The sequence below is a fragment of the Maniola hyperantus genome, chromosome 20, assembly GCF_902806685.2.
Source record: "Maniola hyperantus chromosome 20, iAphHyp1.2, whole genome shotgun sequence".
In the NCBI taxonomy this organism is placed as follows: domain Eukaryota; kingdom Metazoa; phylum Arthropoda; class Insecta; order Lepidoptera; family Nymphalidae; genus Maniola; species Maniola hyperantus.
Window position 1 is genome coordinate 6,774,603 of NC_048555.1, and position 26,170 is coordinate 6,800,772.

The window sequence follows — 26,170 nt, forward strand, 5'->3', positions numbered from 1 at the left end:
TGGATCAGATATTTTATTAAAGATATAAACATTTATTACGTACATTTAAGGAGCGTTTAAGAGCCACTGGATACCGATCGATGTGTACATATTATATATAACTTTATTAGTATATTAAACATTTTATTTTGATCACTTATACATAATATTTTTGATTATTATGATTGTACATTTCAATATTTATGTAATAAAATATTATGTAGAAATACACAATGAGTTTTAACATCAAATTAAACTTAACATACTCGGTATTAAACCTAATTACTAACAGGTAGTTTTAAAAGTAGATGATTAACGCAAAGGTTGCGGATATCCAGTAGTGAATCTGCATTGTTTTATACTAGTTTTATTCACGGTATATTGGGTTCTTAAAACTTTGTCGTTTATTTAAAATCCGCTCAGTTAATCTAATATAGGAATTTATGTGAGCAGAGTAAATGTCTTATAATATGTTATAACATAATTAGATTGATGTACAAAAAGTCCCTTTTTAATAATATAATTAGTTGAAATATACTTACGAATTATTTACAAAATATGCATTAGGTAGGTATATGTAGATAAATACTAATACAAATTAACGCATTCACAGATTACATAGATATACTTAAATATTCGTTAGCTCATTAACCAAAATATGACATTTAGTTAAATTACGATATGCTAGATTTTTACTATACAATTAGCGTTTTGTTTCCCAATTTTACCTAAATATATACATATCTTAATATTTTATCAAATATTTATATACAGTGTGTTTTTTTAACTGGGACAGTACGGGGAAATCCAAAACCACAGGAGATACAGGGAAGCTGTCTAAGGAAACTTTAGGTCTTTTTTTGTGAAAACAATTTTGGCCTAGTTAATTTTTTGGTCAAGCGCGAGTTGTCCATAAAAATCAATGAAATTGACACGCTTGACCGAAAAATTGACTATGCCAAAATTATTTTCACAATAAAAGACCTAAAGGTTCGTTTTTCTGTATCTCCAATAGTTTGGGTTTCCCCATACTGTCCCGGTAAAAAAAACACTGTATATTATATAGTTTCCAGTGATATAAATATAACAAAGCTTTGGCAACATTTGATTATAAATATTACCTAGATATATAAGCTACTATCTAATGATGATTTAATATGTGTGAAATTTGCAGTGATTAGACTAGGCTAGGCTAGCTTTATAGACAGAATTCGTGAAAGATGATACAAAATTCATAACTTTATGAATTTTAAATCTTCACAATTGAGTAATATTTAGACTGTCGGTTTAGTACATAAAAATATGACTAAATCACTGTTAAGTATTTACACACAAGGTATCAAAAACATTTTTTTGTTTTAGTTTAATATTTACAAATAGGTACAGGTTTAATTATAATACACGTCATGAAATGAAATATGTACATCGAATTTCATTATTCATAATAAAACTGTAACTGGAAAATTTCTATACATTAAATATATTTCGAAAAATTTAATCGGGGGAATAATTTAATTATCGATATAGGCCCCAAAACAATTTTTTTTTGGAATTTTTGTCTGTCTGTCAGTCTGTATGTGCAGTTGTGCACGCATCACGCAAAGCTACTGGACGGATTTAAATAAAATTTAGTACAGTGGTAGCTGATACTCTGGGTTAACATATAGGGTAGTTTTTATCCCGAAAACAATTAGGGATTTGTCGGGATACGGGATCAATTTTTTTATCGATTTTACTGCATAACTCTATCAAATTTGAACCGATTTTCACAATTCTTTTTTTTCTTCAAAGGTTGGTACCATGTTAGTGAAGATTTGATGAACAGTTTCAGAAATAGAGGTTAGAACTCCTTAATGGGCAACAGCAAATCGATCGCGATCACTATAATAGCTTAGTAAAAACTAGGCTCTTAACCATAATACATAGGTAACATTAGCAACAGCTTTGATTTCTGTAAAAAAAAATTGTTACGCGCCTAAATTTCTATCGCCCCAACGTCTATCGGTTTTACGAACTATGTGCCCTGCCCATTGTTACTGCAGGTGGTGGTGAGGTGGTGGTTTACAGTGCCACCTGTAACCTGTGTGTGTTACAGGTGGCACTGTAAACTATATCGCGATATTAATCAGCAACTTAATTGTACGTTACACGTGCCTATATAAAAATGTTAGCCCGTAGGCAATGAAGCAAAACGAGAAACGAGTCTCTGTGTTGCCAGATCTATATTTTATGCAAATATTTCGAATTTTTGGAAATTGATACCCTTTACCAAATCAGTCAATAACTCTAGGAAGTAGGAAGTAATCTCATGATCAGGAACTACTGAACCGATTTTGAAATGTTTTCATCTGTCGAAGCTACATTATTCCCGAGTGACATATGGGCTGTATTTTATTTTCAAAAAAATTAAAGATCTCTACGAAAATTGTAATAAGCTACCCGTGCAAAGCCGGGACGGGTCGCTAGTAATAAATATATGTATAAAAAGATTTCAGTTCTTTTCCAGCATTAATAATAATCTTTTGGGTTTTTACATAAACAGAAAATTACTAAACAGCTACGGCGTAGCTACTTGTGCTACGTCCGTAGTAGATTGCTACAAAAGGTAAAAGAGTGTGGACGACAATCGAGGGGATGACGTGTCTGCGCATATTATTTTTTCATACTACTCGGTGCATGAAATGTTGACTGTTAAACCAATCGCGTGGCAGTATAGATAGTCTTACCGTTTTGCGTCACTAAATAGATTGATAAATTACCTACTGCGCAGGTTCACGGTCTAAGCTCTTTTTTCATGACACGAACAGATTGTCTATTAAGCAAGCTATTAATATTTGTAATTAGAAATCGAAATTATCTGGATGCAAAACGGATGGACCAAATGGGAAGATGTGTTTGTTTGTCCCTCAATCACGCCGCAACGGAGCAATGGATTGGCGTAATTTTATTGCATGAATTAAAGACTGGTAGAGTAATAGACCTAGGCTACTTTTTATCTCGGAAAATTAGAGAGTACCCACGGAATTTTTGCAAACGGAATCGCATCTAAATTTAATATTTGGGTCGGGTTTCAGAGAAAATGCTTAATTTTATTGCTAATAAAAAGTATTCTCGAAACTGAATTCGACGATGAAAGCATGATGAAAGTATAAGTCCCGCAAATGGCTATTGCGCTGGAACCATATTTCATTACCATCGAAATGACGTCATTTGACGTATATTTAAGTAAAAATATACCATCAGCTCGAAACTTCAGTCTAGTGCTGACGTCACTAAAATGGCGGCCACGTGCATTAGCAATTTGCGTTACTTATAGGTATCTTCATAAATTAACTTAAGGCACGAGTTTACTTATTTGTACTTTATCTAATTTAACTTACAATGGATTAACATGTATCAAACACTGACGAAGGATTAGGGATTATGACGTTATGTTAATTAATTCGCTAATTATAATATTAATAACACAAATTATTTCGTAATCGTACATCGCACGAATTAGGTACCTACGCGTAATATGTTAATAACATAATAATTAATTTAACACGATGTTTATCACATTAAACGGAACCTCTATCATTACTGTCACAAAAACCCCTACCCTTATGTGGTTAATGGAACTGGTCATGACCTTTAGAAATGAAGAATATGATATAGAGGGAAAAAACTGTAGGTAGGTAGGTACTTTATAGGTAGGTAGGCATAGGTACTTTAAGAGAAGTGTCTAATCCTGGCGCGCTCCCTAATGCCTTTTATACAAACGTAGTTCGATTCTCATTCGAATAATCTCTATAAGAATCGCTGAATGTGTTGCTGATCGCAAATCTCGAGACCAGCTGAACCGATTTCGCTAATTCTTTTTTCATAATATTCCTAAGTACTAGCTCGGAATGTAATCTCATAGTATAAGCTTATAGAGATTGTATGGGGACCAGTAGTGCCGTGACAGCACTGTTGCGGCAGCACTGCTGCGTGCAGCGTGGTTCGAAATCATACCTTTAAACACAAGCATGAGTCACTCGCCTTCGTGAAATGCAAGAACTATCACAAGTTTGTAGGTACGTTAATACGAGTCAATAGTTTTCTTATGTGCAGACTACAGATAAACGCAAATGAAGTTCGTTTTATGACAATGATTTTACACATTTATGGCGTACCAACATAAGCATTCACTGAAACCCGAACATAATAAATTAATTTTACACAATAGAATATTACTATCCCAGCCAGCTCTTCAATTCACTCTAAATATACACACATAATATTATTTACATTCAAATTAAACTTACTTTGACCTTTTGACACAATATTAAATATTTACAGTAATAAAGGTTCTGGCAGATAGGTGCGATATAACGGTCAACAATATGAAATTTTTATTGCGGTAATATACCTACCTTGCGTTCTTGCCACGCAGCTGCGTTTTTAAATAACTTCCGATATTTCCAATCTGGATGTTTAGGTAGGTGTGTAGCTATTAGCTACTGGCATGCCCTCCCAAAATTCCATCTCTATTATTAGCAGAAGATCGCACGCGTCTTAATGTTAGTAAGGTAATTAGTTTTTAGGATTCAATCTATCCGTAATTTTTTTAAATATTTTATTCTGATACAAGTATCTATCTAGTAGATAAGTTCTTAGACAACGTTGTTATTCGTCAAAAATACCATACGATTTTCGACAAATAACATTGCTAAATAACTTATCTTCGGATTACAGATAGATTAAACATTGAAAACGGAAGTTAATATACCTATGAGAACAGACATCGCACGATCGCAGGATGTAAACGTCTTTCTATCGGGTCATTTTTATCGCAGCAGTAGGTATGACATTGCAAGTTTCCTGATACAATTTGTAAGTACCTACATACATTTTGAGAAAGGACTTGCCATATTTGCTCTATGTGTCAACTGACAGCTGTCATGTCAAGAGTACGGATTACCCAATTCTTGGGATTAACCATGGATTAACCTTAGATTAAGGGCTAAAATCGTACTTTTAATATAATAGAGAGCAATTAATATCGTGGAGCCCTTTCTTAAAAAGTACCTATGCACTATACTAAAAACAGAAATCGACCATTATAACGCATCTGTGTGTTGGAGCGTTTAATTTTGATCAAGACTCTGAGGGCCGTTGGGTGAAACGGAAAACTTTTCAGTTGTCGATATGAGATCATTGCAGTTTGAGGTAGAAACATCAGTGGCATTGGGGAAGTTAAAGTAAGTGGCATTGCCTTTGATTTCGATCTTGAGTGTTCCTGCTTGACAGCTGTAATTCATGACGTTTGCAAGCGGGGCCTTTTGAAAGGTGCTATTGTGTCTGTTTTCGAACGTTTGCATGTTATGTTGAGAACTGTGCTTGGAGTTTTCGGACGTCATCGGTGCTTGCAAGCTGGATGAAGGGTGTAGTGCAGTGGTGTTGAGGTATGGGATGGAGAAGGCGGGAGAGGCGGGAGGGGCGTCCTCCTCGGGCAGAGTGCGCAGGCGCAAGAGCCTCCCCCGCCCACCTCCTCACACCGGCGACTGGTCACCGCTCGCGCTTCCGCTTGTTATGTAATCCTGCGCATTGGAAATAATTATACAAGGGTAGGGTTTTGAATCGTACTACCTCGATTGTGATGTCTGTGGAGCATTTACTTACCGGAGATGGGAAAAAAAATTTACATAAAATAAAGACGGAATGTGATCCTGAACGAAATCAGAGCACACAAAAACCGAGATGGTTCTTCTCGACTAAATAAAATAGCTACCTATATTAGTTAATCGAGAAGAACCATCCTGGTAAATCACCTTTCGAACAAGCGAAACCACAATCAACCCCTGTCCCCTACCAATCCCTTAGGTATTTAGGTCGGGGCCAATGTTCTAATATAATGAAGTACCTCAACAGACATTACACTGAAGGTTAATACACACTGGTCCAATGTACTCGGTGAATGTGGTATACGGCCACTTGCTACAGCAAGTGGCCGTATACCACATTCACCGAGTACATTCACCGAGTACATTCGAACTGTGGTACAGACTATACCTACCTACGCGGAAAATATGGTACACCATATTTTCCGCGTAGGTAGGTATAGTCTGTACCACAGTTCGAGATAGCAATCAGGGTATGAGGCGGGGGGACGCCCCGCACACCCTAACGCCACCCGCGCTCGCCCGCACCGGGTTAGCACGAGTTACGGCTGGCTGACTGTTACGGGTTGCACGCAAGAGCATCAAAGAATCTTGGCCCAATTCAAAAGAACACCTACACATGGGCCGGTACTTGCCGAATGCAAATGTGTACTTGGATCTTTACTTTTTAGATACTCATACTTACAGCATGTAGATGTCTGCCATCGTGGTGAGGGGCAAGTGACATCCGTGGCACTAGCAGCGTTGTGGTAGTCGTCTCGGAAGCTGCCGACTCCCGTTTCGAAGGGTGGCTGTACAACCTATCACAAAGCTGTGCTTTAAAGGAGCTTCCTGAAGTAGTAATTACTAAAGCATCGTGCACATAACTTTCAGAGCAACATACTGAATCGTTTTTGTTGAACGAGACAAGCGTTGAATTTAAAAATTGACAAAAAAGGCAAGTTCAGCTTATCAACTGATTTGTGATATAATTATGCTTATTTAGAGTAACCCAGCATTTCCTATGGTATTTTTAGTTAATTGTATCTTGAAGTATCGTTTGGCATTAAAACAATAATAGATCCAGTAGTTAGACACTTTATACTCAAAGTACATTAAGATGGAAAATTAAACTAAAAATCCAAAGATTTTCTTCTACGCAATATCTTTTCAAGTCTACGCTATATCGTTTCAAGTCAATTAATAACTCCATTAACTATTGATGTATTTTTTCTATAAGTTTAATATACCATGTAGTAAAAAAATATTATTTTCATTTCACGCAGAAATGCATTTCGTAAAAGTGTAATGTTGATATCATTGTAGGTAAGTACCTTAGTGTGGAGGTGTGATTTGGAATAGGTATTATAAATTTAAAATCAGCGAAACATGAAATTTTGAATATTTCGCAGTTTGATTTATGCCAAGCTTCAATACTTAATGATGCAATAATACTTAATTAAAAAGCAGACTTATTAATAAAACCTTAAAGGTGCAAACACATTACTGTACCTTGGTGACTGGTACAATCTGGCGCAAAGATCGACCAATAGCACCACGATATTATACACTCGTCTCTTACTAAGGCCCTGCATCGAAAAATTTGCTGCATTTGGTATAACAAATACTTTGATATTTGTATAATATGTGCTTTTTTGTATAATATGGGCTTTAATCTAATTTCTTTGGTAAAAAAACCGAAAACTGGTGAAAAGCTAAAACAATTTTCTTTTTTTATTGTATGGATAATTACAATACCCAAAACTTCATGAAATTGTTTTTATTTATTAACATGCTTATAGTTTATTCTTAAAATTATTTAATTTGCTTTTTTTGCTGCTCCTGTTGCGTTCAACTTTCTTTATTGACATCTCTTTTGCTGTACATTATACAGCGAATTTTATCCTTCTCACATTTTAAATCAGATTTTTACGGCCCCTAAAATGTAAGTACGCTTTCTGTAGCGCCTGACCCACCACACCACCACACACAGTAATGTATTCGCGTCTTAAAATATCATGCTTACCTGAAATAAATATCTTGCATGCAAATTCCCGTGACGTAAAGGAAGTGAGAAAGCATAGGCAGAAAAAAAGTCAGACATAAAGCAGATTTAAAACATTGATTTATTGTAAAGAAACGTAAAATATAACAAAGTAAAAAGGAATAAGTAGAAAATTTCCTCCAAATCCACATTATTTATAAAGTCCATTGTGTTTAATTCTCTTCGTAAATGCAATAAAGCCTGTTTTCGTTAGCACCGGCGAAGTTACCCGGGACGGTGTCCATGAATCTTCATACCGTGAGCCTAATGGGAAAAATGGCTGATCAAATATGGATTTGGAAATGAGACCATATAAATCTTGGCAACTGTAGGCTTGGTATAAGTTTGCACATATCGAATAAATTGATAGCAACTCGAGTATCGAAAAACTGTGACTTCACAGTAAAATAGTCTTAAACACTCTCATATTAAGGTTCAAGTTTGTCCATACTTAAATAGCCAGAGCCTTGAGCGGATACTTTGTAAAATATAAATTGGTAGGTAAACAAACGACTTTAGACAAGGAACAAACGTCCATTTTACTCTGATGGTATAGAATAAAACGGAACAGAAAAGATCTTTATTGTAACTTTTAATTATTAAGTTTTTATTTAATAAAGCTGAAGAATTTAAGTTATTAAGTTTTATTTAATAAAACTTGAGAATTTAAGTCAAGGGATCAAATCTATCAACGTTGTCTAGATGCGTAAAAGCGTACTAAGCGTACTGTTGTCTTGTTAGTTTGAAATAAAGAATTCAACAATAGTCAGGTAATTTAGCAGCCACGCAAGGGACTTGTACATTGCAAGAGCTTCAAAGATTGTACACGGTTGCAAAACTTGTAAGATACATGTTAGAGCAGCAAATATAGTAGATACTTAGGGTACCTAGATATTATTATGTCATACGGATTCCCATGCGGGTATCTTAGAGGTATTTTAGCATGAAATTTAAGAGAATTTACGATTTTTTTTTAAATTGATACAGCCATAGATAAGATCTTCTATCACGGTTCTTTGATTAAGAATTAGGTGTCCTGCTCTAGCGTCAGTCAGGTGGAATATCTGAAAATCCTTTCTTAGCCGGGTGTCTAATAGAACGATGTTAGTCATTAGTCCTTTAATATTAATTATTAGCTTATGCTAGCTTCGTCCGCGTGGACTACTCAAATTTCAAACCCCTAATTCACCCCCTTAGAGTTTGAATTTTCAAAAATCCTGTTTTTAGCGGATGCTTACGTCATAATAGCTATCTGCATGCTAGATTTCAGCCCGATCCGTCCAGTAGTTTGACCTGTGCGTCGATAGATCAGACAGTCAATCAGTTAGTCAGTCACCTTTTCCTTTTATATATTTAGATATTAATTATAATACAGAATAAGTGACCATGTAAAGCATAATGCATGTAAAGCATGTCTTCATCACATAAAACATGCGCAGCATTTATATGCTCAGATGACGTCTTGATACCTGATAAACTCTGAGCGTGGAATGAAAGGAAAATAGGACATTAGCACGTGTTATGTGTGTACCTAAGTAATAAGTTGTAAATTTTCGATTTCACCAAGGTTGAAGTTTACATCTCCAATTACTAACCTCACTCACAAAATGAATCATGCTGGTAACATTAGCCTAGATTTACTCATTCGCCAACGCGGTCGCCTCGCGTCGCGTCGCACCTCACCGAATGTCATCGAAATATCGTGCACTAGTTTATACTTGCGACTTCATCCGCGTGGACTACATCAATTTCAAACCCGTAACGGGACGTAACCCCCATTCTCACTTGGTGTAAATCCCAGATGTAAATCGGATGTTCCAGTGGCAGAACATTTATATGAAGCTATTCACACTTGTCGGAAAACGATTTTGTGTCAACATGTACTGCCACTGCCACTGGAATATCAAGCGACCGACGACAAACGACAAGTGGGAACGGAGGGTTAGGGTTGATTTTTCAAAAATCCTTTCTTATCGGATGCCTACGTCATAACAGGTATATCGGCATGCCAAATTTCAGTTTGATACGTCCAGTGGTTTGAGCTGTGCCTTGATAGATCAGTCAGTCAGTCAGTCAGCTTTTCCTTTTATATATATAGACAAAATCGGCAGTGGTCAGTGCTGCGTGCGAGGCGAAACCGAAGACAAACAGGTAGGTCAAGTGCCGGCTCGCCACTCGCCGTACCCTCTTTTTGCGAATGTGTAAATACACCATTACAAAGTTGAGTGATGTTAGCAAGTGATGTCAAGGTCATCCCATTCGCGTTCAGTCAGAGGTTCAGTCCAGAGAAAAATGTAGTGGAATTCCGTGAGAAAAAAATTGATTTCAATATTTTGTCCGCGCATATAAAACGTTTCTCTAATATTTCAATATAGCTAATGTCATTTTACGCATGATCATCTGATCAATCAAAATGCATACAAAATCCCGCACACGGAAATCCACTAGATTTATCTTTAGCCTTAAAATGGTCGAATTTATAATGGTTTTACTTGATGGATGATCTAAAAAATAATAGCATGCAGTAAGATTTTTGCAAATAACAAATAAATAAAGCTCCAAACTTAACTTTTTATTATAAAGTGGCAGAGTGATTTACTACATTTTGAGTACACAGATATTATGTAAATTGAGTGTTCGTGAAAGTTAATGACAAGAAAGAATGATAATGATGTACAATTACTAAAAAGTATTGGTATCAATTATTATGCTAAACACTATTTTTAGGAGAACATGCAGTTCGTCTTAAGCCCCTACGTACACGATAGCCTAACGCGTTCAGCAAACGCGTTGAAGCTATAGCGTCCGGCCAGGCAGGCCGAATGCTATAGGGCAATTCGCAATCGTTTGCCAACGTTTGTCAAACGCGTTGGTCAACGTGAACTGGCTTTACGGCGATTACGCACTGCACTTTCGCCATCCGAGATCTTCCCGTCGTCCGTGAGAATACCAGCGATTGTCTACGACATATTATGTCATCATAAGCTACCTACCATACAAAACAAAAAGGAACGTGTTTTCACGGACCCGGATCGAATGCAGTGCGTAACCGCTCTTATATGTATATCATTACAATTGAAAATGCTTGTTGTTCTTACCGGATACTCTCAGTCCTGGATCTCGGAGACCAGTCCTTGGAATATGAAGCGCCTCTCCGCCTCCCGCCGCCAATTGTTCGACCAGTTTTCCACCTTTCCACGTGATGTCTGATGGCATGACGTACTTCTGTGTTCATGAAGCAATAGAACAGAGCAACGGTGAAGCCCTGTAAAGACAAATCAGTTTTAGTGCTAGCTCAGACAGCATAAAACAAGATGCGCACGACCAATTCAGGGGGTTGGTTCGGCTTAGAAGACTGCAAAAACCCGGGAGGGCCATACATTCGTTGTTTTATAAAAGCTGAAAGTTTCTATGCGTATTATCCCTAGCACTGGGAGGAACGATCAGCGACTATGAAGTTTGAATCATGGTAGCTTTGGCAGATAACACGTAACAAAGATGTAAAATTTCTTACGTCAAAGTATAAAGTGTATTTTTTTAAATATTTCCTTCTAAATAGTATTAGAATCACATCATGCATTGCCAGACACTTAGTGACGTGGCAACTCACACATCATAGCAAGTTTAAAAACGCACCTAACTCTGAAAAGTTAAAGGTGCATGCTCGGATTTTATTTTTAATTTAATCTAGGTACATAATGGTAGTACGCATACACGGGCAGTTGGAATTCCAAGCAATTTAGTCAATTATGACGTCACGACCACATGAAGTAATTTACTGCAATATCCAGCAATACCTGAAAACTTCAGCAATGAAAGGGAAAATAATTGCTCTAGATTGCTCCAATTATTACTTCAGACTGATCCATACGTGTTGCCGAGCAACAATTGCTTAAAAAACTTGCCCATATAAGCGCGCGCACCTTAAAGTAAGGCCGTTAAGTCAAAATGTAAATGTTTCATTCACCTAATTCCAAACAAAAACAGACGGTAGATAAGTACAAGGTGGGATGGCGATTTCTTAAGCAGATTTTAAGTAGCTAAAAGGGAGATTAGATGCTTAAGTTTCCGTAAAGTAAATTTGTTTTTGGTAAGCTTTCTTCACTCTTAGAACAATAATTAATATTTTTGCTTACAAAAAATTTGGTGTGATTTTAAGGGAAGGTAATTTGAGATGCTTTAACGTCAGTAAAACAGACATTGTATTAACTTTATGCTCACTCTTCATTCACCGTCGCAAGACTTCATAAGCCCCACGAAATATAAGTGTAAATGTCCCTTTGTCTTGCAACGTAAATGTAATTTCAATGTACCTGCGTAGATAGCATTAGAGCGCGTATGTAGTCGAAAGCATGCGCAAACCACGAGTCATCGTTCGGTCCACACAGCACCAGAAGATTGGTGATGCCCAGCAGTGGGATGAGAACCAGCAACGCTTTTGTTGCTTTCCTATACTGCTCTGTTTCTAGAGTGTTCGCTGACCGAAGTTTTGTTATGAGAACCTGGTAAATTAGAAACAGTAAATCAAACCCAAGACCTCGTCATCTGCAGTCGAATATCCTAACCACTAGACTAACGAGGCAGTTAAAATAGGAGTGGACTGTATCTACTCAGTACCTATTCGCTCACTATAAACTTAGTGCACTTACTTGGAGTACCTTATTGAATAACCCCTTTTAGATTTACAATAAACCCTATATCTACAACTCGTTCAAGGCTAAGTACTAAAATCACTCAAGGTAGCGGGACATTAATTGAAGATGATTCAGATTTGACAGGGTGTTAGTTTAAGAGAGAATTGGCGCGGGGAATTCCACTTTACCTATATCCACTGACAGACAAAACGCTCGTTTAATATGGAAGCTAGTATGAAAAACAAACATGTGACGTTATAAACGTTTGACGTAATTTGAGGTACTTTTTTAGTTAAATCGATAATTTAAAATGGTTAACAAACTTTAGGTTTGTTAACCATTAGCAGCGGACGTGAATTTTACGAATTTTGGAGGACCCTCTATTTAATAGGTCCTAAGAAATAATTTGTTTTTCACATAGGCATCATCCCAATTTAAGGCGCTTATGACTACCATAGATTATGATGTATTAAGTACTCACCCACATAATCCTAATGAGAAAAAATAGATTTAGGGCAAGTCCAACAAGCGCTGGTGCTTTGTGAATCCAATCCACGAGATGTTCATGAATCCATTGGCACATTTTAGCCTCCCCGGTTATCGCCAACTACTTACAACAAGTACACAATGATAATTTAACAAAATAATGGTACCAATAATAGTGTATTGGGAAATGACTACTTTTTTTGGGTTCCGTATCCGAAGGTGCCACGAGACCCTATTGAGCTCCGTACCCAAAGGGTGCCAACGTGACTTTATTACTAAGCCTCGGCTGTCTGTATGTCTGTCTGTCATTTAAGAATAATGACCAATAAAGTTTTGAGCAATCAGCATGGCTACGTAACTGGTACTTGGCGAGTTTTTTAAATACTGAAAATGTATGTTAGTGATTCAGCCGCATTGGGTGGATTGATAAAATGCTAACATCAGATGAGGTCAGTGCTTGTATTATGTGACCCTGATGGAATTAGACCTGGATTTTCAGCACTTAAAAGGGGAATTTAACAATCTTCTTTTTTGAATTTGGAAAAACCGGCTAACTGACTTGCAAAAAACAATAACGGTGATTTAAAAAAATACTTAACCATTTTACAAAACGCTTGAAGCATGACTCTGCGCTTATTAAATTTAATTAAAGTTTTCTCTAGAACTAAGGATTAATACTATAAAAGCTTAGAAATGAGAAAAAGTCCGTTTTTCCCAACTTCTTTCTAAGAACTATAAAAAGAATTTTTAATCAAAGTGAACTGGAAGTCCAATTAAAAATTAATTAAATAATTTCACCCTATTTTTTCTTAACTGGCTTAATCTAAAGTTTAAAGTTTATATCAACTGCAAGCCTTATGAAATTACTTCATTAATTTTTATCTCAAGCCAATTTAAAGTTCTCTCACTAACTGAGGATTAAAAACTAGTTGAACCTGGCCTTGAATCTAAGCACAATCCATACTAATATTATAAATGCGAAAGTGTGTCTGTCTGTCTGTCTGTCTGTCGGCTAGCTTTTCACGGCTCAACCGTTCAACCGATTTTGACGAAATTTGGTTCAGGAATAGCTTGCATCCCGGGGAAGGACATAGGCTACTTTTTATCCCGGAAAATCAAAGAGTTCCCACGGGATTTTTAGAACCTAAATCCACGCGTACGAAGTCGCGGGTATCAGCTAGTACAAAATAATTATTATTTGAATCAACATCCACTGAAAAAATAAGTAACTTAATAAACTGGATTAATTAACTTATTGTTAAGTTTTTTCAGAATATCTACTGAGATTATACCTATATCTATATCTTTCACCCGGCTATACTTATGTGTTTAGTTAACGTTAGCCCGAGTAGTTTTGAACCCATCCGGGGTACTATATATTATATAGGTATAATGGAAATCACTCACGATCTACTACGCTAAAATGTTTATTACTAGACGGCTTTCAGAATTTTTAGTGTAGATATATATGCAATCTGTAATGTTATTAAGGGACCGTTGAACAAAAAAAAAAGAAATTCAGTTACCGTAAAACCACTTTACTCGTAACTTTTAAACAATGGGTAATTTATTACGTTAAGGTCCATACGCAACACTCACGCTGCGCTGCGCGACGTGACGCTGCGCGACGCGGCAACTCAAATATAGTTTTGTGAGTTTGTATGGAATTAAAAATTCGAGTATGATTAGTGTCTGCTCCATTCATTTTGGAATTTGGATGAATTAAATAGGCCTTTTAAAATATAATACCAATATCCCAATTATAATTATATTTCGCCAGACATTTTGTAGAATTTATTATTATAATGTTACTTCAATTATTATCGCTAATGCTATTGTTATTTTATGAATCTACTTGTACAGAAATGTTATGCATGTTGTGTTTTATTTTAAAATGATTTACATACACTTTACAGTGTTTTATACAAATAATATGTATAAGTACTTACTAAGTTTAGTGTAACTATCCCTAGTAATAAAAATAAAAATCAAGCACGCGTACGCGCGCGTTCTGCGTAACGTCCTGCATACTATTTTTATTTTTTATTTTTTTTATTCAGATACAGGTTAGCCCTTGACTGCAATCTCACCTGATGGTAAGTGATGATGCAGTCAAGATGATAGCAGGCTAACCTGGAAGGGGTATGGCAGTTTTTATTAAACCCATACCCCTTTGGCTTCTACACTGTATCGTACTGGAACGCTAAATCGCTTGGCGGCACGGCTTTGCCGGTAGGGTGGTAACTAGCCACGGCCGAAGCCTCCCACCAGACCAGACCAGAAATTTAGAAATTATAAAATTCCAAACCCCTGCCAGAAATCGAACCCGGGACATCCCACTAATAAGACCACAGCGCTCACCACTGCGCCAGGGAGTTCGTCGCACTACTACATTCGCATACTACATACTATTACTAGTGCCTAGTTACTAGTGCCATCGCTCAGGTAAATATCTGCGCATTTTCTGATTACAAAAATTTCAAGAATGCTATTTTTTTAATTTTGAAGCCAATTAGACACTTTTTCTAATATCGAGACCCGGAGCGAGTCTAATTACTTTCCACGTGGCATCGGAACGTGCTATCAATACAAAGAAGATCTTATGTTTTAATAATGAAAATACTGCGAGAAAGACGATTTAATAAAAGATTGCGTTTGTGCCAAGCCGATCATTAAAAATTCAAAACGTGTATAAATAAGAATCGTCAGAAGTTATACAGAATCTGCGAAAAATTCTTTTTGCTAAAAGCGAACGAATACTTGAAAGGGCATTTGCTGTTGGTGGCTTAAGAGAAATGCCCACCAGAAATAAGTTCTTTTTAACTTTCATATAAAAAGTTTTAGTAACACTTGGAGAGCTTTTACTTAAAAAAACCTTATACAATAAACCGACAACTTTATAAACGAACCTTTTACGGGCGTTGACAAACTTTTACGGGGTTTTACATCTGTTTTTTTAGAACTCTTTAAGGGACTAAGAGCCAGCACGTGCCAGACCTTCGTTATTTTATAATAGCTGAAAGTTTTTCTGCGTATTGTCCCCAACACTGGAAGGAACTTTTATTTGGAGTATGGTGGCTTTGCGAGATTACAGGTAATAAAGGAGTAAAAAAATCTTACGTCAAAGTATAACGTCAATTTTTTTAAATTTTCTTCAGAATAGTATTAGAAATCAGGTTATGCATTGCCAGACACTTAGTATCATGGCAACGCCCCACCAGACACTCTTAAAGCTGTCAGGGGGTTGCCGCAATACTGTGTCTGGCATTGCATGACGTGATTTGTAATACTATTTCGAAGAACATATAAAAAAATAGACTTTATACTTTGACTTAAGATATTTTACACCTTTATTACCTGTAATCTCCCAAAGCCACCATATCCAAACAAACATCCAAACAAACAAACAGCCTTACAGTATTGGGGACAATACGCAGAGAAACTTTCAGCTTTTATAAAATAACGAAAGGCAGGCACGCGCTGGCCCTCTCTCTATAATATTTTTTAAACTATTACGAAAAGATTTTACGTTTCACATCAAAACGGTTAAGAGGCGAATCTTTTAGAGGCTAATAAAATTTTAAAACACTTTTTATTACTACTCAGATACTTATTTTTATACAAAGATAAATTTGAAATTAAGTATACCAAGTCACTCTGAAACATACAATGTGAAGGGGTCCATTATAGTCCACCATACGTCAATCCAGTTGCGTATATTTGCAGTGTGACGTGCTTTATTCAGTCCCTTGTATTACAAATCATAGCGTACAGTGCCAGGCAAATAACTTGAATATTAAACGACGTAATGGGGGAAAGAAAAAGTTGGCAAATCCAGTAACCAAGGGTCAACACACTGACTGATCAACCAATCATGTGCACCCACCATTTTTGCCAGCCAATCGCGTCAATGTTCAAGTTGTCTACCGGGCACTGCAGCTGCGTATACAGATCGTTCACTATAACTCCTCCTCCTGTCGTCATGTTGGCACCATTGCTCTGTATGCTTTATTCCTTAGAACTTAGGGTTCATTATTGTGTGATTTGCAATGGTGCCAACATAACGTCAGGGGAAAAGTTACAGTGAACGGTCTGTAGTGTGAGTAGCGTGCAGAATGCAGATCACGCCGCGCGTTGGTATTGTTTCAGGCTTTAGAAGCTTACCCCGTCTGGATCGGTTGTTGGCACCACGGAGACAAAACACCGGCAAATAACCCATACCGTGATAAATATGGCTGGAGCACCTAAAAATGAAAATATACTTTACGTTAAAAATTTCGCAAAAACGCATAAGCTCTAAACTCAAAATATCAAGGAGCCGGTAGTTTGGGGATTTGATTCCACTAAGCAGATCAGACTTTCCGACCCCGGACGTTGAAATATTAAACCTTAACTTAAGCTCTTTGACTTTTTAGGGCCAAGGAGAATCTACAAGGCTCATTGAAATTTCATTGCTTCACAACCTTTTGATCTTGAACCAATTTACAAATGAAAAATCCAAAAAGAAACAGGGTTTTCAATGCGGTTAGTTGCCTTTTCTGGTGGCAGAAATGGTGGCATTATTTTTTGAGCGAAGGATCAGCCTGGGCGTTCAGTGCAGTGCACTGTTATATTTCCACCCTTCCACGTGCCATGGGACTTGTCATTAATTTATTAGCTATACGTATTAATATTTTGATGAACCTATACTTACCTACTTCCTCCAATAACATTTTCAGTAACTAAATTACACGACTGTTTAAAAAGAAGAATTTTAAGCTAAGGTTGAAAAACTAGTGGTTAGGTAGTTTACTGGATTACCGGAAGGAATCACCTTATTTACGAGCTTACCTACATAAAAATTGGAAAACAGTTTTCAGACTTACCCCATCCGATAGTAGCGTAGACTTTCAGTTTTATGTTTTCTGCGGTGAATGTTTCTACAACTAACATGTAAAGATAGAGACCTGAAAAGAATACTAAGTGTGAAATTTAGAAGGAAAGATTTGTACTGAACATTCTTTTTACAGCATTTATTTTGAGGTTTACGTAGGAAAACAGGAGTATACGTCTATTGTTACAACTTGTTTTTGGTGCCTAAACAAAAAATGGAAACAACGCATACTACATATTGTAGAATATATACCTAAGTACATCATGTACCTACTTAGATGAATTTTATTCATGTAAATATGTCTCAGACCTTGGTGTAAACGTGTGACGGATTTTAGTTTCGTGTGTAGTTTGACCAGTTATTAACCGACTTCTGAATGAAATTAATTTAGAGACTCAAAAGGAAAAGAAAAATATTTAACATAATATCAGTGGTATTTTGTTTTAAGATTTCAAAAACAGTTTTGGAATTACGTAGATTTTTTAAAATTTATAGACTAGCGCTTGGCTGCAATCAGACGTGGCAACGAATGATGCAGCCTAAGATGGAGCGCTCTTGTCTAGAAGATGCCTCTTGACTGGAAGGTACCCATATATGCAGAGTGTAACCAGCACGCTAGCAAAAACTTAGCGTTATTGTTATACTGCCTAAACACAATCCAATACCAATAACCATTTGCCTCATTTTGTAGTTTTAGTGATTTAGTATTCTAGCGGCAATCAGATTTATTTGCAATATATCGTAAACTTTTTCAAAATTATAGGATATACGACAAAATTTTACCACAGGTCTTTTCTCAGTATAGGAAAGGTTTTGCCCATAATCCACTACGCTGACCAAGTGTGGTTTGGCAGACTTCACACACCTTTGAGAACATTATGGAGTACTTTCATGTAGGCATGCAGGTTTCCTCACGAAGTTTTCCTTCACCGTTAAAGTAAGTAATATTTAAGTGTTTCGAACCCACATAGCTCCAAAAAGTTAGAAGTGCCCGGGATTGAACCCCCGGGCCCTGAGGGTCAGAGGCCGACGTCTTAACCATTAGGATCACCACGTTACATATTTCGCTTCACTATAGCATAAAATTTATTGTAGTCTATTTGGGAGGAAGTTAATCTTCTTTCCCGAGTTAGTTATTTATTATACAGCTTGTGTTATCGGAAATTCGTAGTGCCAGGTACCTACTGGAGCCAAACACATAGGGTCTTTTTCGCGAATGAGGCATTGACAGATCGATTTCTGATAAATTATTTATTATTACCGTAATCCATCATTGTTTGTTAGGGCTATTTTATTTTGGAGAGTGCAACTTGTTTCTTTTTCTTAAAGGTTTATTATAAAGTAAGTATTTACAACTGTTGCTTAAATCATAAAAATGTGCGTAAATCTTATACTTACCTACTTACACAAAAATGAATCCCTATTTTCCCTGGTCCGCCATAACTTGAGAACGACTGTTCCAAATTGGATACTTAATTCTTTTTTGGGTTTGTAATTGTTAGGACAAGGATTATATGAAATATTTTTTTTGGAAAATCCACGGCACAAGACAAAGACAGTTCCCGCGGCACGCGGACGAAGTCGCTGGCAATAGCTAGTTAAATATAAAATGTATGTAAATTAATTCCGTCCTCAGACGAATACTTAATTTTGATCCATGTTACACAACTGTGACCACTAACAAGTCGGAAGGGTAACATTTCGACATGAAAAATTTAAACCCCCACAAGGCTTCAAAATCATAGAAAAATGTAACCATAGATAGTTAATTATGTAAATTAATTCAGTCATCCGAGGAAAACTAGATTTTGAACTGGTGTTACACAACTTACTGTGACAAGTAACAAGCGTCAGAAGGGTAAAATTTCCACATAAAAAGGCTCCTTTATGGCTTCGAAATCACAGAAAAAAATCCGCTGAGAAATATATTATTTTGATAGTGTTATAGAGAGAGAGAGAGCCAGCGCGTGTCCGACCTTCGTTATTTTACAAAAGCTGAAATTTTGTATGCGTATTGTCCCCAACACAAGGGAGGATCTGTCTGTCCGTCTGGATCAAGGTGGCTTTGGCAGATAACAGGTGATAAAGGTATAAAAAATCTTACGTCAAAGTATAAGTCTAATTTTTTAAATTTTCTTCGGAATAGTATTAAAAATTACGTCATGCATTGCCAGATACTTAGTATCGTGGCAACCTCCTGCCAAGTGCCAGGCACCCTGAAGTTTGAAGATCCAGACTTCATAGTCACTGATCCTTTCTCCCTGTGTTGGGGACAATACGCATAGAAACTTTCAGCTTGTATAAAATAACGCTGGCGCTTAGTCCATTACACAACTGTGACTTAACTAGAGACAGATGGGTAACATTTCGACATCAAAAATTTAAACCCTTGCAAGGTTCCTTTATACTTAATATGTTCAAATTCATATAGACCGCGAGCTACGCAGCTCTGAATCATATGTATTTTAGATATATTTAATGTGAAGATGGTGTTTAATTAATTCGCAGGTTTTCCCGGCAGAATGTGTGCTCGAAATTTAATCTATAGTCAAATTGAGCAAAATGTACGAAACAAGTTGATTTTATGGACTACTAGATAATGCCCGCAACTTCTACCGCGTAGATTTGGTTTTTTAAAAATCTTTTAAGAATTCTATGTTTTTGCGGGATAAAAAGTAGCCTACGTGCTCATCCAGGATGTAAACTATCTGTAAAAAATAGATGATGCCCACAAGTTCGTCCAGGTGGATTTAGATTTTTTCAAAATCCTGTGGTAGCTCGTAGATTTTGCGGGATAAAAAGTAGTGTCCGTCCCTGTAGTACGAGAAGCTATCTTCTACCTATGCTATATTCTAGCTCTCTGCAAATTTCGTCTAAATTGGTTAAAAGGATGGTCTGTGAAAAGCTAGCAGACAGACAGACACACTTTCACATCAATTATAATATCAAAGTAGGGATTTATATTCTGTATATATTTCATTAATATTTATTAGAACTTTTATGCTCACCTTCAACTAACATCCAGAAGAAATTCGTAAGATAGAAATAGTGCATGCATATGACGAGTATCATGCACGATGTTTGGTCCTGGTTGGCTTCATCAGACCAGTTCTGAAAGAAACAAGACTTGTTAAGTTGTTAATACGAAATCAATTAGATGTACCTAAAGGTTCCACAGCCAATTTTCAAACAGCTATTCAAATAGCTGATAGCCAAAATAGATTTTGGATTTCCGGAATCGCAACGTTTCTGCTTTATCAAAACAATTGAAACTTTGTTTGAATTAGCGAATCCATCAATCAAAGCAAATGAGTTTTATATTGAATTAATTAACCAATTAATGCGGAATCGAGCGAGACCAATAATTAATCTATGGCGGAATCGTCTTTATTGCAACCCAAATTCGAAATGATCTACGATTGTTCGGTAGATTGATTAATTTAATAGTCAATAAATTATCAAAAAGCAGTCCAAACCGCCAAACTGGCTGTGACTCAATATGATAAATAAATGGGATTCTAATCTAGAGCAACTTATAAAAAAATAAAAATTGGCCGACTGCCGATAGAAGCGAAAACTTAAAACTATGTAACTTTTAGATTTTCAAATTATTTGAAGTCAGTATAAAATTTAAAATTTCATTATTTCTAAATTAAAACCCGTAACTTTCATTAAGCTTTTACATCTATCGGCACTCTAAGCACTATTAAAACATTAGCATTACGCGCCCTTGAAAATTCCATCCAAAAATCGTCCAACGCAACTAAAAAATTTTTTTACTTCAACAATAAAATCGTGATCTGGAGCAAACTTTAATAAAAAATATAAAAGCCTATACAAAATGGGGTAAATATAATTTGAAAGAGATGGCTCTCTTTCGATATCTACTGGGAAATCAAATTGAAGTGTCATCTAGAAATCTAGATTCCGTCCTCAACCCAATTTAAACCAATAAAGAGCTGTAATTCACAAATTCATAGTAACGAATTAGAAAAAAAAATATCTGACATTTATAATAATTCTAAAATTGGACTAAAAGAAATCAAAATCTTAAAAACTCCTATATTAATGGACTATCAAAATGAATAATAATTTAATCAGAAATCTAGTTAATATCGTTTTCCTCTAAAAGCATCAAGATGGGAAATCTCCTTAAGATATTCGATCTCTTGGAAGAGATCTCAGATTACGATTAGTGGGAATTTTTCCACAAAAACAAATAGTGGTAAATATATTATGTTTCAGTACAACATCTCTTAATAAAAATAGGATAATAAATCCTCCCTACTGAATTTTGACCACGGCAGCCAACCTTCGAGTCATCTGCTAGGGAGATATTATGATACACAAATGTGTGTGCAAACAGTGGTGTAGTACTCTCTATTCCCTTACTATCATAGCTTGATGGGACAAAAATCTGACTCGACCGGAGAGAGATCAGGACCGACGGCTTTACATGCTCTTCGAGGAGGAGGAGGACTAAAATACTGCCACTAACTTACTTCCGACTAATAGATACTGAGAATATCTTAACAGATCCTAGTCCTATTTTTCCATCCGCAGTCGAACCACTAGATCAGCGTAGCATGCCATCCCAATATAACAATATATATATATCAGTTAATTAAGCTGATTAACTACATAATTACCTGTAATGCTAAATTTAACATCCAACTACAAGCGGACAATATGTATGTTGTCATTAGATTTGTGTGTATCGTGTTCCGAAGACATCTGAGGTCTCTGAAACAACCAATCAAGATATTATTATAATACATTGTTTTCCCATCTCAGCTCAACCCATCGCCAGCCCACCATTGAACACGGGTCTCCCCTCAGAAAGAGAAGGGTTTAAGCCATCCATAGCTTACGAGTATAAAATAATACAAGTTAAAGCGTGTCAGTCTGCCTATTGCCTTTTCCTTTAACTGATTTTGACGAAATATGGCACAGAGTTAGCTTGCATACCGAAGACGGCTGTAGGCTGTATTTTTTTTTTCTCGTAATACATTATCTTATTACTTAGTGCCACGTGGAACAAATAACGCAGGCAGTGATTCCACGCAAACGAAGTTTTATAATAGGTAGGTACGGAATCTTGGAATATCGGAAACGATAATAATTATTATTATTATGTAAAAAACAAGTATGAGTTTTCTCAACAACACTGATTAATGATTATTATCTTAGCATATCGTAGCATTAGTTTTAAGTTTACCCACGTATTAATTTATCACCACTATATCATTGTATTGCAAATTCAGCAAATGACAAACAGAAAGTGTTTACAATAATACTCAATCTGAATAAATTATTTGAGTTTGAGAAGTTTACAAGTCTATTTAAAATTAAGGCAAACGCAGATAATAATTTAATAATAGTCACAACAACAAGCTTTTAAATAATGCTTCATTCAAAACACTGCATTATAGTAGATAATGACAACGACCGCATTCTGTACAACAAACAATGGGAGTCGAACACAAAAGTTTCGAGCGTCTTATTACGGCTACGAGCTGTACTACTCGCATGCTGGAGAGCTGATGGGAAAACAAATTATAAATACGGTAGCTGGCAGGAAATATTGTGCATCGACCTTTAGAAAGAGGTAGCGGTTTCGTAGAGCGTTGTCTCTGTCGTTGAGACCGACGAAACGACACACAGGTATGAGTGACAGAGATAATGCTCCACGAAGCCAAAATCTCTTTCTAAAGATCGATGTACAGTATTTCCTGCCAGCTGCTGTACGCCTGCCCTGCCCAAGCGATTTTCCTCCTCATTTCTAATTCGAACCGCTAAGATTTGGAACACCCTTCCAGCATCCGTTTTCCCCTCCAAATATAATATAGATACCTTCAAGTCAAGAGTGAATGGGCATCTTCTAGGCAAGCGCGCTCCATCTTAGACTGCATCATCACTTGCCACCAGGTCTGATTGCAGCCAAGCGCTGGTCTATGATATTAAAAAAAGCCACCACGATCGAAACAAACGTTCCTCCCATGTGATGGGGACTGTACGCAGATTAACTTTCAGCTTTTATAAAATAAGGAAAGTCGAGCACGCGCTGGCTCTTAGGTCGCTACTACGATCGTTATATCGTACTAGATGATGCTCGCGACTTTGTCCGCGTGGATTTAGATTTTTAAAAATCCCGTGGGAACTCTTTGATTTTTCGGGATACAAAATAGCCTATGTTCTACGGGATGTAAGCTATCGCTGTACAAAATTTCGTCAAAATCGGTTGAACGGATGGGCCGTGAAAGGCTAGAAGACAGACAGACGGACAGACAGACAGACACACTTTCGCATTTGTAATATTAGTATGGAGTATGGATTATATCTTTGGCAATGTTATCTTGGTCTTACTTTTTACTATGTGGTAATAGCTTGCTAGATTTATCTATAAATAAAATATACCAATAAATAACAAAAATAAACGGAAGCCATTAACGGATAAAAATAAATGACATGATATAAGATTTGGAGACCAATAAATTCTGGATGTCTGACAACTTGTAAGGCTTTATAGCTTCGTTCCGCATACGACAGTTTGTCAGTTCACACAAAAGCGACTGTCGCCCAATTTGAAGCGAACTTGTGGGAGAAATATTGCTGAATAGCATTGAACTGTAATCACAATCTGACGAAACTTTCAGCAAAGTTCTACCTACTCGATTTCCTCACTTTGAACTTTCATGACTTTTACTTCCTCCACGTGAACTTTGGTGTTTATGTCAAGCGATATAATATAATAGTAGAGAGGGAGGGTAGGGAGGGGGGGATAGTAGGGGTAGAGGGGGGTAGAATGTTACAGATTTATTTGTCGTGTGCAATAATAGGCTAGTTGACACTTTTTTTAAGTAGGTCTTAAATGGTTAATATTTGTCCTATTAGATCAAAAAAATTAACACTATATTTTTTTGCGCCCTAAAAACCGTAAAACTTTAATTTAAAAATATATTTTTCTTAGACAGGTGAAAACACTGTCGGCCATGTTTGGCCGATAGATTGTCTGTGCTCTGACGTCATGCATTTGTAAACAACAGCATAACCTCCCAAAGTTTAATAAACATGACTTCTATACTAGTTTACATGAAAAATATAGTAATTATCGTTATTGTATCATCCGAAAATGTAAAAACGCATCGATAAAGACCACAGGAAAGTTGTGGATTAGAGTGCCCAGTGAAATAAATATACGTAACACGCGAAGACTTGCTTAAACGGATCCTATATCACTAACGACTGCAACCCAAATTTATTTTTGCAAAGATCACTTTGTTGTAAGTCTTACTTAATAACTTATTCAATTTATAAAGAGGAAACGATAATTTTTTACGTTTACTATGAGTTTTTATAAATATATAAAAACTAGCTTATGCTCGTGACTTCGCCCGCGTGGACTTCATAAATTTCAAACCCCCATTTAACCCACTCAGGGGTGGAATTTCAAAAAATCCTTTCCTAGTGGATACCTTCTCTTTACCTACAAAGAACACACCCACCAAATTTCATGTATCTAGGACCAGCTGTTTAGATGTTTGATATATAAGTTAGTCAGGACTTGAAATTTTATATATATGGATACTACGTTAGCCAATAGGGATGACATTTCTTTGTTTACATATTTAATGACGTCACTTCATGGCTGACAGCGTTTTCTGAGTTTCAAATAAAAATAAAAACTGTATTTTTTTAAATTGGATTTATATATCCATCCTGCGTTTTTAATAATTGTTATTGATATATTTCGTTGTCTTAAGCAAAATACTATAATAAATAATCATTAATTGGACGAAATTAGATATGAGTCAAGTAGCCTATTAAGAAACGGTTTAGCAGAACAAAATATTGAAACACCTACCTACCTACCTGCTAAATTTCATAATTCTAAGTCAACGGGAAGTACTCTGTAGGTTTCTTGACAGACACGACAGACAGACAGACAACGAAGTGATCCTACAAAGGTTCCTTACTTCCTTTTGAGACACGGAACCCAAAAACTCTAGATAAGTCTAGGAGGTAATGGGCTATGTGTATTTAAACGTTACATGAATTATTCTACTGAGTGAAAAAGGAAAAACCATAGCCAGGAAAAGCCTGAGGTCTGTGGATAGAGAAAATGTTCGTTTATATGCCTCCAGTCTATTCAAACTAAAACAAGATTAAGTTCAAAGCGGAAACTCGACTACTATTAATTAAGTGTAGTATATACTCATTTACTACCACAAAAACTTTTTTATATACCTACCTAGGTAACTTAATTTGTAATTTTAATATCTTTGTTGTTGTGTATGTATGTTTTTACTTACTTGAAATAAAGGAAAACAAATACAGCGAGAGACAGCATGGCTAGACTGAGCGAGTAGCCGGCTAGGTATATGAGGCTGGTTACATCCGTCGGCGATATGTTGGCTATCCTCTCTGTGCAGTTCGAGTAGTTGGAATAGTTGTGCCACACGCCGTCCAAACAATATCTTGACGCGTTTTCTGTTGGACGTAAAATTACATTTATTATCAATGTCCTAGG

General features: G+C 36.3%; 1 protein-coding gene across 3 annotated transcripts; it reads right to left on the bottom strand.

Moving 5' to 3' along the window:
- Positions 1–2: 2 nt before the first annotated feature.
- Positions 3–26,124, bottom strand: Dh44-R2 (Diuretic hormone 44 receptor 2). 3 transcript variants are annotated; one of them, XM_069505334.1, is made up of 10 exons: positions 25,953–26,124; positions 22,290–22,383; positions 20,649–20,751; positions 17,633–17,713; positions 16,932–17,011; positions 12,763–12,888; positions 11,961–12,149; positions 10,746–10,912; positions 6,310–6,424; positions 3–5,543 (listed from the first exon to the last, which is right to left on the bottom strand). In XM_069505334.1, the coding sequence occupies exons 1-10, from the start codon at positions 25,988–25,990 to the stop codon at positions 5,496–5,498; spliced, it is 1,041 nt and encodes a 346-aa protein (XP_069361435.1). In that variant the 5' UTR covers positions 25,991–26,124; the 3' UTR covers positions 3–5,495. The 3 variants fall into 3 exon arrangements, with proteins under 3 accessions (XP_069361435.1, XP_034835087.1, XP_069361436.1); XM_034979196.2 differs by lacking the exons at positions 3–5,543; positions 6,310–6,424 and adding an exon at positions 7,707–7,911; XM_069505335.1 differs by lacking the exons at positions 3–5,543; positions 6,310–6,424 and adding an exon at positions 8,840–8,940.
- Positions 26,125–26,170: the final 46 nt, after the last annotated feature.

Coding starts and splice junctions, on each gene's coding strand:
- Dh44-R2 (XM_069505334.1), bottom strand. CDS start 25,990: ATGCTGTCTCTCGCTGTATTTGTTTTCCTTTATTTCAA. Junction 17,012..17,632: donor CTACGCTACTATCGGATGGG/GTAAGTCTGAAA, acceptor TTTCATTTTTAG/GTGCTCCAGCCATATTTATC. Junction 12,150..12,762: donor TTCTCATTAGGATTATGTGG/GTGAGTACTTAA, acceptor CTAATTTACCAG/GTTCTCATAACAAAACTTCG.